A 15,962-nucleotide genomic window follows, 5' to 3' on the forward strand; every position below is an offset into this window, starting at 1 on the left:
TATTTACTAAACTGACTCGCTATATTTATACACTTGTTATTATCATCATTACGTATAATAGTAATCATTAGCAGTACGAATTGGAACAGTAACGGCAGTGCAGTAATTACAAGTGTCATGTTGTTGAGTTCAAGCGAATGATCAGATCAGAAGACCAAAAAGCATCCGCTCCGCCTTTTTGGTATTTTTGAAATATATAGAATTGTAGATTCTCTCTTTTGCAGAGATCTGATGGAAAACGAGGAAGGAGCAATGATGAAGCCCATTCAGATTCAGGTGCAAACACTTGAACTCGAATCGCTGGTATTTCTTAATTTGGAGGGTCAGTTTCGTGAACTTATTCGTGTGTACAGGATAAAGACGAAGACATCGGATCGGAGGAGGCTGAGCCCCATTTCCCCTTGACGGTCACTTCCAGGGTATAGTGAATGAATGTTTTTTTTTTGGTTGAATACACAGTATTGATAATGTCAATAATAATTACAATAGTTATTATCATGATGATGATGTTTGGTTCAGGTTTTGCACATGTTGGGAGATATTGCGGCCTGCAAGTTGACGCAGTGGCTTGAACTGGTTCGCAGCCGAACCCACGCAATGCCTTCTTGGTCTCTCTCTCTCTCTCCTCTCTCTCTTTTTCTCTATATATATAGAAAGACAAAATTGTGAATTTGGTGAGTTCAGTGCAGGAGAGTCCAATGAGGAGATAGGCATTGACAGTGTGAGTGTGTGGGATAGGCTTGGCAAAGCTTCGGTTCTGGACATCGAATCCTCGGCTTTCTCTTGGGACGCGCTCGCATCGCTTCACCACTCACAACACACCGCCACCGCCGAACACTCCGAGGACGAGTTCACGAAGCCTCTCGAGGTCTGCTCTGCTCTCCTCTCCTCTCCTCTGATCTTCCTGTTCAATGGCCTGAAGTGTCCACGTTGATTTTGTTTGTTTCAATTGTGTTATTTAGGTGACTGTGAACTCAGGGGGGGTCGTCTTCTTTGCTTTCTTCGGCAATGGAATTGGGAACGAGGAAGCCGCGGCTGTTATAAAGTTTTCGTCTTCGAGGATGGCCACTCAATCCGAGCGTCTCGGGTACGAATTCGCAAAGTGGGTCGGCGTCCGAACTCCTCAGGCGAGAGTCATTCACAACTCTAGCCCCGAGTGGCAACACATCAAGGAAGCCGCCGAAAAGGCAAGAGATTCCGCCATTTCCCGGGGAGACCAAGTCGGCGAATTCACTTGCTCTCAGCTTTTGGAAGCTCTCGAACTAAGTAGATGCCTGTTCCTCATGAGGTAACTCTTTTTTCGGTTCGCAAAATGAAAAATGAAGATGGTTTGATCAAACGAGGGCTTGCTTTCTCTTGTTGCAGCTATGTGCATGGATCGCCCCTGCTAGAAAGTTGTAAAGCGTTCGAGGCAAGAGAGATTGCAGAAAAAACAGCAGCCGATCTGGGAAGGGTTTTGCTCTTGGATTTGGTCATCAGGAACGAAGACAGGCTTCCTTGTCGTGTACTAAGGTGGCGTGGAAATTTCGCCAATTTGTTATTGGCCGATAGAATAGACGAGGCCGTGGATTCTCCGATGAAGGAACACAGGCCAAGGGTGACGAAGAGTCTTCCAAAGGAAAGAAGAGCATCTTCCGTAGACAGCCGATTCTCCTCCCACAATTCATCAGCGTCAGTGTCGCAGGCGTCGGATCTCTGTGATATCACCGAATCACCAAAATCGAGTGACACGAGCTCGAAGAGCCGATTGTCGGACGTGTCGACATTTTACGAGTCGCGCATCGTGGCTATTGATTCTGGTGTTCCTCGTCGACCTCCGGCGGGGAAGCGAGCCAACGACCAGGCAACGTATCCCAAGTTGGTCGAGTTGCTTCTCAACAGCCCTGACTACGCTGCTAATCTCTTGTCTGACATTACAGGAGGAAAATTAGGGTGCCCTTTATCAGAAGACGATGAGTTGAGGCCTGATATCGGCGGTTCGTCCGTTCAAGATTTCCGAAACGGGTTCCGAGCTGCTCTCAGGGACATGCAGGGATTTCACATATTCCTGCTAACTCTTCACCAAAAACTAGAGAGCTTGTTGCGAGCATTTATGAACATCATAGCCAAAAATTCTTCACCCGAGTCCGACAAAGAGGATTTGGGAGTTTTGGAGCCTTGGAATTGTCCTTCTCCGCCGAGTAAGGAACGGTTTATAAACGAGAATCATCTGGACTTGAGTGATTCGGAGCAGAGAAGTGCTCCTAGATCTGGTAACAAAGATAGCCCTGACTCTAGCTCCCCAGCGTCACGTGATAATTGGCATGGTAAATATAGTAAAGGCAGTAGCGAGCACCTTCGTAATTTGCGCTTGACAGCAAAGCTCCGCGACTTTCACAAATTTGCAAAGGTCTGGAATATGCTCGGTAACTATGTGTGGCTTTTCTAGGATCATTAAATCTGTATCTTGTGCTATTCAGCTTACGCCCCGATTGTTTTCTGCGTAATTCCCAGGTTGATGCAGAGTTGAACAAAGAATTGGAACAATGGAATGAGACGCTGAAGAACGAGGCTGTCAAACTGTGTCTGGATAACAATTTTAATACTGGATTTTTCGAGGGAAGCGACAACAATTGTGTTATTGATGCTTATGAAATGAAGGTGATTTATGCATCACTGCGTGTGTCCTCACAAGGTGTGTTTTTGTAAATAATACATAACAAAATTTAGTAAAAACTGCAGGTGAGGCTAGAACACATTCTAGAGAGGATTGTGTTAATATCTGAGGCTGCAAACACAGAGAGGCCCTCAAAAATAACGAGCAGCCTATTCATTGGCGGTGCCTTGGCTGCAAGATCTGTGTACACGTTGCAGAATTTAGGAATCACTCATATATTGTGCTTGTGTTCCAATGAAATTGGACAGTCTGATTCTCAGTATCCGGACCTGTTTGAATACATAAATTTTTCGGTGAGTAAGAGACAAATTAAAACAGTTTGTGTGTGTGTACTAAGGTAAGGTGGTTATATTTGTTGAGCAGATAAACGATAGAGAGGATGCGGATATCAGTAGCATCTTCGAGGAAGCGTCGGGATTTGTGGAAAGTGTGGACAAAAGTGGGGGCAAGGTTTTAGTTCACTGTTTCGAGGGAAGAAGCAGAAGTGCCACTGTGGTCATTGCGTACCTCATGCTCATCAAGTGAGGACAACAAGAGAAGAAAGTTGTAGTCTGTTATCTGTTGTAAATATTTGATTGATTGATTGATTGATTGGTGCAGAAAAATGAGTTTAGCGGAGGCTTGGAAGAGTCTGAAGAGGGTCCACCGGAGAGCGCAGCCAAACGACGGGTTTGCAAAGATGCTGGTGGATTTGGACAGGAAAGTGCACGGAAATGTGTCAATGGAGTGGCAAAAGAGGAAACCGACAATGAAAGTGTGTCCGATATGCGCCAAAAACGCAGGGCTCAGCACAAGCTCCCTCAAACTCCATCTCCAAAAGTGGCACAAGAAAGTGTCTTCCGGGAGCGTCGACAGCGCAATGACAGTCGAAATTCACAAAGCACTCTTGGCTCTCAACATCGCCAGATCCCGATCCCAATCCCAAACCCAATCCGATGTTGATAACTAGACTAGACCCATTTTGCTTTTACTTTTTTTTTTTCACCAACTACCCCATATGTATATCATGACAAGGCTGCAACTCTATATATTAATTATTAGCTTTCTCCCATATATGACACAATTACACAATAGCATTGTTCATCATGTTTTCCACAAACCCAAAGCTACTAAAATAAATTAAAAGTAAAAAGCAACACCTCCAAAAATTGACTAGAGTGCCAGAGAGGTGATCAACTTGTTTTACTTTACATTAAACAGATTGGAGACGAGGATGAAGACGAAAACAAGCTGGTATTTACAACATAGAATCGTTTTGACGATGGAATGGGAACACATTTCTATGTATATTATATTTTAAAAAAATACGACTTCAAATACTAACTCCAGTACATGTCAAAAACTGGATATATATATAACATATATATTGCACCCGAACCATTCTAAATACTTTCTATATACGAGTCCCGACGAAGGCTCACATCCAACTTGGTTAGTCCATAATCCAAATTAGAATGGCTCAATAGCAGTCCCTAATTTTGCACCATAACCCTGAAAAATAAATGGTAAAATTCAAATCAACATAATATATCATTTGATGCTGAGCAAAAACAAAAACTCATACGAAGGCATATATCAATTGATGAGAAAAAATGGTATTAGTGTTGAACTTAGTGGGGGAATTGGAAAAGAATAATATAATTACCTTTCATATATACCTAATATGTAATTATGTTGCGCAGTAGAGCTAACAGTTCTCAGTTTGGTAAGGCTTCTCCTTCAATTCCATAACCTCGACAATTGTGTGATTTCCGTCTCCATGCGAATTTAGCGTCCCGGGGCTCATCCTCTGGACCTCTTCTCTCGTGTATATGAATATCTTCCGAACCATGCAACAGAACTCCCTACACACCAAATATTTGACATTATCACCATTTCATCTCGATTTAAAGCAACACAAACACCGACACCAACACTTACTGCCACGGATCATCTCCAACGAGCATCATATCGCCCTCATCATCAGTGTACACAATCAACCAATTCTTTTTGGGAGCCATTAGCTCCCCATCAAATTCAAATAGCTGGTCCAACTCTGCTATCAGTTCATCGTAGTTGTTGAACTTTGTGAGATCTACAGATCTGCCTAGTGCAATCCCCTGCTTGTGAACCTGAAACCAAACACCAAATCAATCTCATCAATAACTTCCCTCTGAACTTTTCTTGTTTATATTTTTTTCTTTCGGAAAGACTAGTATACCTTTGTGCAACTCCTCATCGACCCGCTCTGTGGCTTTCCTTGAACCTCTCTCAGATTCAATTGCACCGGCTTATCCTGGTCAGTAGCAGCGACTGGTTGTTCCAGCTTGTGAGCTTGGTTTGTGATGAGGTGTATATGAGTGTCAGCCACGGGATCGGGCCTCATGAGAGGAATACCAAAGAGCTTGCAGTTTGCATCTTTGGACTCGTTCTTCGGGCAAAGTGCGGGCTTTGAAATAGGAGACGAGGGTGGTGGCATATACCAGTTCCCATGAGGCTGGCCATGCACGATCGTGTAGTCGCCGTATCTCACGCTACCCTGAGGCTGGTATGACATGTTCCCACTCTGGCCCTTCGCATTGGGGTCCAAGCTTAGGGACAGCGACGAAGGCATGATGGAGCGCGGGCTGCTATGCAAGTTGAACCTGCCTTCCTGATCCAAGGCATGCTTTCTCATTGACTGCTCGGAGAACGATGCAAAAATGCCCCTCGGGGACTCTGAAGTGGCCCCGAAACCTGACAACAAATCGGTATAAGCTGTTTCGTGCCTACCAGATCCAGATGACGCCATCCAGTTCTCATTCCCAAATCTTCTAGAAGCAGACACCACGTCCATCTTCTCCTCGTCAACACTCGAGGTCCACATCACGGACTTGTCTGCAGCATCAGACTCGTTGCTCTCCGCCAGATTCCCTTTCAAGGTCGGGAATTCTTGACCTTGCAAGACCCTCGTATACCCAGTTGGCGCTGAAGGGTCTGCATTTACTTTTGACGATCCTAAATAAACTATGTCATTAACAATGAAAATGATAAAGCATTAGAATAATATATAAACATACATATATATAAATGTGTGCTCTATATCTACAATCATGGCTACCTTCTCTAGTGAGAACAGACGAGTCGGGAGATGAGGGAACAATGTTTGATCGAGGTCTCTTTGACCTGGGAACTGGAAGAGGATTTAGCGCCGGAGGAGCAAGAGCAGGTTCAATTTTCCAAGGTGAAACTCTCTCCGGGCGCGGTACAGAAGAGTTTTCATCCCATCTCACCTACAAAATATAAGGCATCTCATTTAGCATGCTAGCAAATAGGAGAAACATGTATCGTATACAACACTTGATTGTACCTTCAGGTATCTCCATCTGGAATCTTTCCATCTCGTTGGTTCGGCATCTTCAATTCCAATTATAGTACCAGTAAACCTAGGAAATGAAAATAAACACTTAGCTGTAAAACTAGGACATGAAAATAAACAATTTGCAGAAAACTACATCGATAAGTCCTTTAACAAACCACAATAAGATACCTCTGCTCTGGGGCTTCCTCGCCCTCAAAGCGCATTTTGAACCTCATTCCGATAGAGTAGTTGTTCTTGACAGATTCCATATACTGATCAAAGGGAACGATGAACTCGGAAGGGCTGGTCCTGGGCTTGTAGTAGACAGTGAACATGGTCCTTGTGGAATGAGCGTGCCACGCAGTTGCGAGGACCCCGAGATGCATGCTGTGACTGGATATGACCGAGGAAGGGACGTTGTCCTGCTTTCTCATGGCCCGCCTCACTCCCACGCGAAGCTCTCCGTTCTCGCCTCTCAGGAAAATGAAGGCATCTCCGGCCACAAGCCGCTTCGAGCTCACAAACACGCTCCACCCGCTCTGAAGCAAGTGCCTCCGCGGCTGCCCTCTGAATATGTGCCTGAAACGCCACTCGCTTCCGTGCAAGTCCTTGGCCACCAGCTCCTGCGTCGGTGGCTGCCGTGACATATCCTTTTGAACAACAACACATCACACAAATGATTCGAGTATACATACATACATGCATACATACACGATGGCTGTACTGATATATATATATATATATATATATATATATATAAGACAAAGGGGATTGAAGCAAACCAGTGGCGGAAGGCACTCGTCGGCATGTCGCCTCAGCACAGAGAAACCTCCGTGAGTGCTTGTGTCTGACGCGGTGAGAGTCTTACAAAACGAATGAACTTGGAACCGCGCTGGCGGCTCTACGGGAGGACTGTTCTTCTCCCCAGCGTTCTCGTCTTGCTGAAATCAAACACAATTATAACTCTACACAAAAATCACATCCATCCAATCCCACAACAACAACACAAACTTACGTTCTGTTCGGGAAGCAGAGTGATCTGGGCATAAACCTCATCCGTATCAGGCTCAGCCTGAAACACACACGCATATATATATATATATATATATATATATATATATATATTGTTGTTAGTTGAATAATCAGAGACAGACGTTATTAAAATAAAATAATAATTATACCTTCAGCTCAACGTTGATGACGCGGCAGAGGATCTTGGAGGGAAGACTGTAGTGCGGCATCTGCTGACTGGCCACCTGATTGGTGGAAGCCTCAACCTGAGAATAACAACAACAACAACAATAATTGAGTGACCGAGTTGATGGATGACTCGGAGATCGACTCAGTGAGTCGCTTGACTAACCTGTTCGATGTGTCCTTGGGGGAAATAGAAGACCCTCTCGTTCTCACTCGGCACCGTCACCAGAGGCCCAGCGCACGCGTGCCAAAGCTCCTTGTACAGCGCCGCTGCCTCGCCATCTACACACAGAAACATCAATTCATTTCATTTCAATTCCGATTTCGATTTGATTCACAAATCCAAACCGATCAAATCAAATCCGCACACACACACACACCTTTTCGTGTCTCTGAATTCGCCATTTATTTTCTTCCTCGTGACTCAATAGCACAGATCTCTCATGCCTCGAAAACCCTAACCCTAATTCACCAACGCAAACCCACCTCTCTTCTTTCTATCTCTTAAGACCAGATGAGCAAAAGCAAAAGCAAAAGCTTCTTTTCTTTCTTTTTTCTCTCTCTCTCTCTTCTTTGAGCGTGTGTCTGTGTGTATGTCTGAAGTGAACCAACCAAACAAAGAGAGAGAAAGAAAGAAAGAAAGAGTGGATGAGTTAACCAGAGTCGTCAAAACTGAGTGCAATCATTTCAACCGCGGTCAATTTCTAACCCCGTAAACTGGCACTCACCGGTCTTCCAAACCGGCTACGCCCGGTCACGCTGACGTGGTGTTGACGGAACTGAGATTGTCGTGCTATTGACGAGCAAAGGTGCGCAGGTTAAGGCCACAGGCGTAGGATAGCATTGGGTCCACTGGTCAGTGGCCACAGCACCACACAAATGGTGTTGGACTGTAGGGCTCGCCTTGTGCCCTACCATTAGGTGACATTAATATTTTATCATTCTATTCTAAAGTCTAAACAAAACACAACAACTATATAATAAGATACTTTAGACCACATAAATGTTGGCATTCACTTTTTCTCTCCGGGACTTGTTAATTTTATTTCATTTCTCTTTAAATAAGATACCAAAACGTAAACCCCTCAAATAAAAATTCTCAAAATTACTCGTACTAATATTATATTCATTTCGAATATCTACTATAAAGTATAAACTCAGTGTTGATAGTAATACAAATTCGAACTAAAAAAATATCATTTATGTAGTATCATCAACTATACAGCTGTCAATCTTTCAGCCATGTTCAATTTATACATTAATGATTAATGTTTAAACTTCCAATGAATTGAAGATAAAAAAAAAACTCCAAAATTTCTTATTATTTTATTTATTGATTTTCATAAATAAAAAAATGGAAATGTGGTTCCAGTAGATTTCCCGAAAAAATTATGGATATCGGAGTTTAAGTATTAATTGAGATAAAGAAAATAAATATATCATAAATTAGAGCTACATCAAATTAAAATTTGTAAGACCGTCAACGTCATTTAAAAAATATAATTGAATTATATATCCATGATAGTTTCAAAAATATATAATACCAAATTTATCTTTTAAGAAATCTTGTTTTCATTGTATGCAAAAATAGAGCCAACAAGTCCAGCAGCGACAATCCCTCCAAGGTGGTTGACGGAAAATTACCGCCACTGTTCTTGGGGATGTCACTATCAGAGGGCTATAAACTAATGTATCGTTATATACTATCCAACCGTCTATTATGTTTCCATATATCCACAATAGCTACAGAGTTCATCGAGCGAACTTCGGACCCTCGTAACACTTCACAATACTTTATTTTTTTACTTCGGATGATTATCGCACGGTGCCATGAGTTTTTTAATTTTAAAGACAATTTGATACAAATAAACATAATTTTAAATTTATGCAATTTAGATTCATTTGAACTATTCTAACAAGAATTAAATTAAATTTCTATTTGTAAAAAAAAAAATTAAAGATAAATGAATGTACTAATAATACATTCAATGATCATACGATAAGTAGGGTATAATATTATATTGTAGAAAAATGTTTGCCAATAAAAATAGTAATCGACCATAAAAAAAAGTGAAATTTGTTGTAATTAGTCAAGTTTGTCATTCTTATTAGGGGAATAGCCCAAGTTTCATTTTAGGGAAAATAACACATGTATACCCTGTGTTTTAGTGAAATGTCGAGTTTAACCCTTGGTTTTCAAAAATGTCGAGTTCATACCCTCTGTTTAACTAAAATGACGAAATTATACCATCTGTTTAACTAAAATGACGAAATTATACCCTGAAATGAATAACAACGTCACAAATCTCCCTTTCATTGATATTAACTCTTATATAAGAAAAACCGAATCAAATCTAAATCAGTACCCTAATTTCCAAATTCTCAATGTTGAAATAAAAATAGTCTTAAATTGAAATTAAATAATAAAACTCATACCGCCTAAGAAATGACTTCATTCCGTGTTCGAATTGTAACTCTAAATCTTGGATTCTCTGTTCGAATATGCGATTTTGATGACTATCAACTATCGATGTTTACCCCTTTGCATCTTTCTGTGTTCTTCACGATTAAGAGACTGTTGTTTATTTTTTAGTTTTTGAATAAATTACATATATGGCGCGAATGAATAAAGATAATTGGTGTTTATATTATAAATATTATAGTCAACGTCAATGAAAAGTCAATAAAAAGAATATTTGTGACACTGTTGTCTATTTCAGGGTATAATTTCGTCATTTTAGTTAAACAGAAGGTATAATTTCGTCATTTTAGTTAAACAGAGGGTATGAACTCGACATTTTTAAAAACCGAGGGTTAAACTCGACATTTCACTAAAACACAGGGTATAAATGTGTTATTTTCCCTTCATTTTATTAAGTAAATAGCCCATATTTTCGGCTCAGACCATAACGCCATTGGTAAATTCGCGAATAGGTTAATTTAATTAACTTACTGGAGTGAGTTAGATGAATTAATTAACTTATTGGTTGAATATTAGTTTAAGTTCTGATTTTTTTTGTGAGTAAAGTTAATTTACTAAATGATTGAATTCAGAATTATGATAATTAATTGAATGCTTTGAATATCAATTGACTTAAGTTATGATTTTTGTAAATTTTTTGTGAATTTCAAATCCTTCACGAATCAGTTAATTAATTAACTTAACTCACTCCAGTAGGTTAATTAAATTAACCGATTCGCAAATTTACAAAGTGCATCTCCTCAATCCCCTCCATCGCCGCCGATTCCTCTCCCCCCGCCGATTTTCGAGTCAATCTGAGCCATCGATTCTCCGAGCATCGCCGCCGCCGGAGCTCGACGGAATCGACGCCGTCTATGGCGGATCTTGACGGCGTCTATGGCGGATCTCGCCGACGACGTTAGAGATCAGCAACGAGGATGGACGACGATTGGCGACGACGCGGCGGCGTGAAATGGATCGACGGCGATCGGTGGCTTGAAGTGGATTGGTGGCGTGAAATGTGGACGAAGATGAGAACGAGTTTAGGTTTAGATTTTGGGAAAATTGAGTTTTGCTCTTATATATGAGGGTAATTTAGGTAGTGAAATATTAATTGACCTATTCACTTAATTTATTCAAACTAGAGTTATTCTCCTAATATTTGTGGGTTGATTGAGCTAGTATGCTCACTCTCCCAAAATAAAAAGATAACATGGTTGAAATAATTACCGACTAGTATTTGTAGTGATAAGTTTCAATTAAAATAATGTTTTGAAGGAAACCAATATTTTTTTAACGAGTTTTAAATGTTTCATTGTACTTAATATTGTAATTTAAGTTTTTTTTTATCTATGTATTTATTTGAGGAGACCTTTTATAATAATAAAAAAAATGGGCATACGGATATAAATCAAAACTAAAAATCTCTATGAATACTAATTACTCGTGACGCGTGAGGGCAAAGATTCACAGGTAAAGAAACTCTATTCTTTACCAGAAAGTCTCGTGCTATCTGTGATAGCGAATGAAATATGTTCATAATAAGGGAGAGGCAAACATGTGAGGAACGTGTTTACATTGGATTGAAATAACACCTACTTTTTCTTCTTCTTCGTATTTTATGTTTGTGAAAAGTGGGACATGGCTTGAAAACTAGAACAAATCAACAATGTCGCAAATGTGAGTTTAATAAATTTAAGACGCAAAAAGAAAACCAAATTCCATGCGAATTGAGAAAGAACTATTAAAAACAATAGAATAAAGATTAAATTTTAATAAAGTAAAAGAGCGTCGGCAGAGGAGGAAACCCGAAATCCAAGTGTCTCTAATCCGAGCAACCAATCTTTATCTCTCTTTGGGATAATTAAATAGTTGATTAATAAAATTAATGAATGCATTAAGCGTCAGGTGGTGCGGGACCTACCAAGGAAGTGTCTCCCCATGTCCTAACAAAAATCCAAACCAGTGGGTCCCACACCCCTCTGCCTCCATTCCGCTGGTATTTGGCCCAATCGTCTCCCATAATTTATAACTATTATTAAAAAAAAGTATTTTTTTAATTGTTGGGATAGAAAATAAAGGGTGTGTTTGGTATTCCTCTCAAAAACAATTTTTTAGTTTTTTAGTTGAAAAAATTGAAAACAAAAATTGAAAACAAAAATTGAAAACATGTTTGGTTTAAGTTTTTGGAAAAAAATTTCAAAAAATTTTGAAGTTGTTTTGTAAAAGAGTAAAGAAAACTGAAAACAAATAAAATGTGTTTTTGGAAAAAAATTTCTTCTCTTCTCTCCTCATTCTCCTCATATTCTCTTTTCATTTTTTCAAAAACAAAAATAAAAACTATACCAAACACTTTTTTCAATTTTTTCAATTTCTCAAAAACAAAAATGAAAACTCTACCAAACAGCTTTTTGAAAACAACTGCAAAATAATTTTTCAATACAACTACAAAAATTAAAAAATAGAAAACAAAAACTTTTTGAGTTAACTACCAAACACAACCAAAGTTTCTTGAAAACGGGGTTTAATTAACACTACCCGTAAACTTTGCTTCATTTCTCACTCATTCTCGTAATTTTCTTAATGATGCACTGAAATTAACCCCTTAATATATCGAAAATGATATTTATCAACATGATGATGATGTGAGATAGGAAGTGGAACTCACATTTCAAGTGGATCTCACTTGTATTAGAATAAAATTATCGATTAGCCACCGCTGTTCTATATCAATCCTCTTAATATGTTGTATTCATATTTCAGAGCAACTCCGTCATTTATAAACTTCATTAAAAATAGAATACATTATTAAATATTATTTTCAAATTACTAATGAAAAATATTTTTTTCAAAATATATCAAGATGCCTACTTTGATATTATTTTATTTCTATATTATGTTTATTTATCTATAAAATACTAGTTAGCGTTGGTATTATATGCAAACACTATTGCCGTAATGATTGTGAAAGTTTTATATTACTCATAATGTAATAGCAACTCATCCGCCTAAACTTTACTTAAGCATGAACAAGATATTTATATATATATATATATATATATATATATATATATATATGTGTGTGTGTGTGTGTGTATGGCCTCAAGTTGTTTATGTATCTGAGTGTCTTTTTCCATAACAAAAATTAGTTTATTGATGTAGAGTATGTGGCACGTTTACAAGTGCCCTTCTTTTACAATCAAAATACTAATGTCGAAAAATAGATCAACACTTATAGTCCACGTGGTTCGATTTAGGGTCGGATCATATGATCTTACATGAGATAAACAGTGCTAAAATCCTATAACTCATCTTTTCCTCACCGAAAAGTACCTAAAATTGGTAAAGAATTCTTTTAGTGGGGATTCAATGGAGCTGTTGTCGCTGAAAATCGGACAACGTGGAAGACTTCGAGCGGTTTGACCCAATGTCAAACCAAGTGGTTACGCTTGAGCCAGGTTTGTAGAACTCGAAAGTCACGAGTTCCCTCCCCTAGTTCAAGAACGTTGAAGAAGAAGAAGAAGAAAACAAGTTAGAATGAAAACAGAGATAGTGCCTTTAGCGCCCCCTCGACGCTCAACATTAGTCTGATTGCTATGCATGAGGTGAGAGCGTCGTTAATCGTAGAGAATATTTAAGAGAATCAAGCCCGATCGAAGTGAAAGCGTGTCCGGGGAGTCCTTGGCAACGTTTCATGACTCTGGAATCGAGTGATAGTGTTGAGAGAGAATTGACTACCTTTTTTCCTCTTAGGAAAGAGGTTTTTTTTTTGTTAGAGGCTGAAAAAGCCCTAAAATTCGAATTGGGCAAAGGCAAAGCGTGCGGAAGGCTCGTTGCGCGCACATGAAAATACAAGCGCGCGCTCCTTTTTTCACATTGGTGTGGCGCGCCTGACCATGGCGCGGTGCGCTAGATGTCTGGCGCGGCAAGCCAAGGCCTTTTTCTTTGTGGGCTCGTCTTGGGTGGACTTTTTAGCCTTTGTGGGTTCGGATCGGAATTTTTTGTGGGTCTCATTTGGACTTTGGCGTGAAATTCCGTATAAGTCACAAGGAATTTAATATTTCCTAAAATGACCGAAAATATTAGTCACCAAAGTTCGTTACTTGGAGGACTTTGAGCGGCGAACTTTCATACTATTCCCAATTGTTTGAGGGAATTTTGCTCTCTTGAGTCTTTGTCTTTTAGCGAGTACGTCGTGTTTTGTCTCGTTGAAGTGGACGGCTTTGTTGCGTCTCGTAAGCGTCTTTAATGCCCCACTTGGATGTCTTTGATGCACCACCTTGCTTTTTCTGTAAACCATGTGTTGGCTTGTTCAACAGTCATTGATTTGATTGTATCTTAGAGGACAACCTTTATTGCACCTTGTCAGGGTCTTTAGTGTACCTCAAGAGATGACTTTCGTGCGCCTTGCGGACGACATTGGTGCGTCATAAAAGTACGACTTTGGTGTGCCACTTGGAGCATCTTAAGTGCGCTTACGTGAAGCGTCTATGTACACCACTTGGGGCGTCTTAGGTGCGCATAGAGAACGGCTTTGGTGCGCCACTCGGGGCATATTTTTCATCGCGAGGTAGAGAAGTGCAACCATACAAGCTACCGAACAAAATTGTGCAACCTTCTGTAAACATGGTATCAAATTTTATTTATTCGTACAGATTTCTACCTAATTTCCATGCGGGGATAATAATGGTCTTGTCCCAAACCATTGATTTATTGAAAGCGAGAAAATAAAATAAAACCATCGAGGTGTTTAGGTGATAACATGGATGGGTTGTGTGCAATCGCCGTTATTTTCCTGCTGAGCCGCAGCGACCTATCGGTCTGCGGGAGCATTGGATAAGGTATTCGATTTGCCTCCTTAGGTGTTTGCATTCGAATGTCAAGTGACTGTGGTCCCTGTGGAACGTGCAGTACTTGATCATATCGTGAGGCGTGTTAGCTCTCAAATGCGCGGGGTCACGGAATTTTTTGCGTCTTAGAGCGAGAATCGTTTATGGCCGTGTGTTCGGCGGTGTGAAGCTCGCATATTTGCGGAACTTATATGGTAGTTGATGCTTTTATTCCGGAGGAGCACGAGAGATGTCATCAAACTTTGCTCTTTTTCTCCGCGAGTCGCGATTTTCAGAGTCTTCCTCCTCCCTACGATGATCGTCGTGAAATTTTTGTGCCACGACCCACGAGCGTCGTCAACTCACCCGCAAGCCGTGACTCATCGAATCCAACATCAACGTATCGCGAGCATGTCATTGTATAAGCAATAATATTTAAATAAAATATTCAAGGCAAATATATAATCTATTAAACATATAATAAATAAGATACAACATAATTTAAAGTGCAGAAACATCTAACGTAAAAATGGTTATCGAAAATCCCAGGAAATTTTTTCGTTTTTCGTTTAGAACTTTAAAGTCGTATATCAACTCTTATATATATATATATATATGTACATAGAAGTTCTCAAACTTACTCATGTACACGGGATATTATTTTAGGAAGAATTGATAATATACATATTATTACATAGTAGATTACTTCCCGAGTCAGAACCCATAGCCTGTAGGTCAAGAGATACTCGTCCGGTCTCGGTTTCGCATCCTTTCTGCTTAAATTTTCGTTTTCTATTTATCTACATTACCAAGGGACATAGAATTATGAGTCGAGTGACTCATCAAGCGAGAGTCTAACATAGGAAAGAAAAACAGTCTAATGCAAAACATATGATGTGCGAACAAGCGTACAAGACTGCAAGATGCAGCTATCACCTAAAAGTGATGCGCGCATCCTAAATAACACTTGCCGTTCCAAAAGGTTATGCACTCTTCACTGCTATAACCTCCGGTCCGACCAAAGACCAGCTTCAGACCTCGAGCAGCAGTCATCAGCTGAACTAAATTTTAACACTTGTCTGGGATCCACTAGTGGTACTTTCTTTGTCATGACGTCAGCGCCATTGGTCTCTGCCACAGTGAGCTCGCGATCGCGATCTTCACCCACTGTGCCCCGGGGCACCCAATGCAGCTCTCGTCGAGTTTTCCAGCCAGCAATGAGCTCGCGATGCGCGACCTTCACCCATTGCTTTGAGTACTCGGCGCACGGACCGGCATGGCCCACCAAGCATAAGTCGTTGACTTGTGGGTACCACCGACATCAGCTTAATTAAGGTTTTGGTACTCTACAGCTAGCAGCGTGCTTATTTCATATACGGAAGAGCATATCGGGATAAACCCCGAAAGAGCTTATTGTTTCCCTTTTATTGCTCGTTAAATATTTTAGGCTGAATGCTCGAAATGTGACTTCCGATTCTTCTACCCTCGATTGAATTCGAG

At 40.2% G+C, this 15,962-nt stretch overlaps 2 protein-coding genes across 2 annotated transcripts; one reads left to right on the top strand and one right to left on the bottom strand.

Moving 5' to 3' along the window:
• Positions 1-3,707, top strand: LOC149401032 (dual specificity protein phosphatase family protein). Its single transcript, XM_089611590.1, has 10 exons — positions 1-276; positions 354-419; positions 520-608; positions 685-868; positions 963-1,288; positions 1,366-2,389; positions 2,494-2,640; positions 2,722-2,949; positions 3,020-3,177; positions 3,257-3,707. The coding sequence occupies exons 1-10, from the start codon at positions 232-234 to the stop codon at positions 3,603-3,605; spliced, it is 2,616 nt and encodes an 871-aa protein (XP_089467716.1). The 5' UTR covers positions 1-231; the 3' UTR covers positions 3,606-3,707.
• A 163-nt stretch (positions 3,708-3,870) lies between these two features.
• On the bottom strand, positions 3,871-7,815 carry ARF2 (auxin response factor 2). The gene is made up of 12 exons (XM_089611592.1): positions 7,553-7,815; positions 7,339-7,454; positions 7,157-7,252; positions 6,991-7,047; positions 6,758-6,916; positions 6,165-6,625; positions 5,985-6,060; positions 5,736-5,907; positions 4,857-5,641; positions 4,577-4,767; positions 4,302-4,500; positions 3,871-4,147 (listed from the first exon to the last, which is right to left on the bottom strand). Exons 1-11 carry the CDS (start codon positions 7,575-7,577, stop codon positions 4,344-4,346), a joined length of 2,295 nt encoding a protein of 764 aa, XP_089467718.1. The 5' UTR covers positions 7,578-7,815; the 3' UTR covers positions 3,871-4,147; positions 4,302-4,343.
• Positions 7,816-15,962: the final 8,147 nt, after the last annotated feature.

Source organism: Urtica dioica, chromosome 4 (genome assembly GCF_054948205.1).
Source record: "Urtica dioica subsp. dioica isolate 48M chromosome 4, U.dioica_male_clone48M_v1_H2, whole genome shotgun sequence".
Taxonomy (NCBI): domain Eukaryota; kingdom Viridiplantae; phylum Streptophyta; class Magnoliopsida; order Rosales; family Urticaceae; genus Urtica; species Urtica dioica.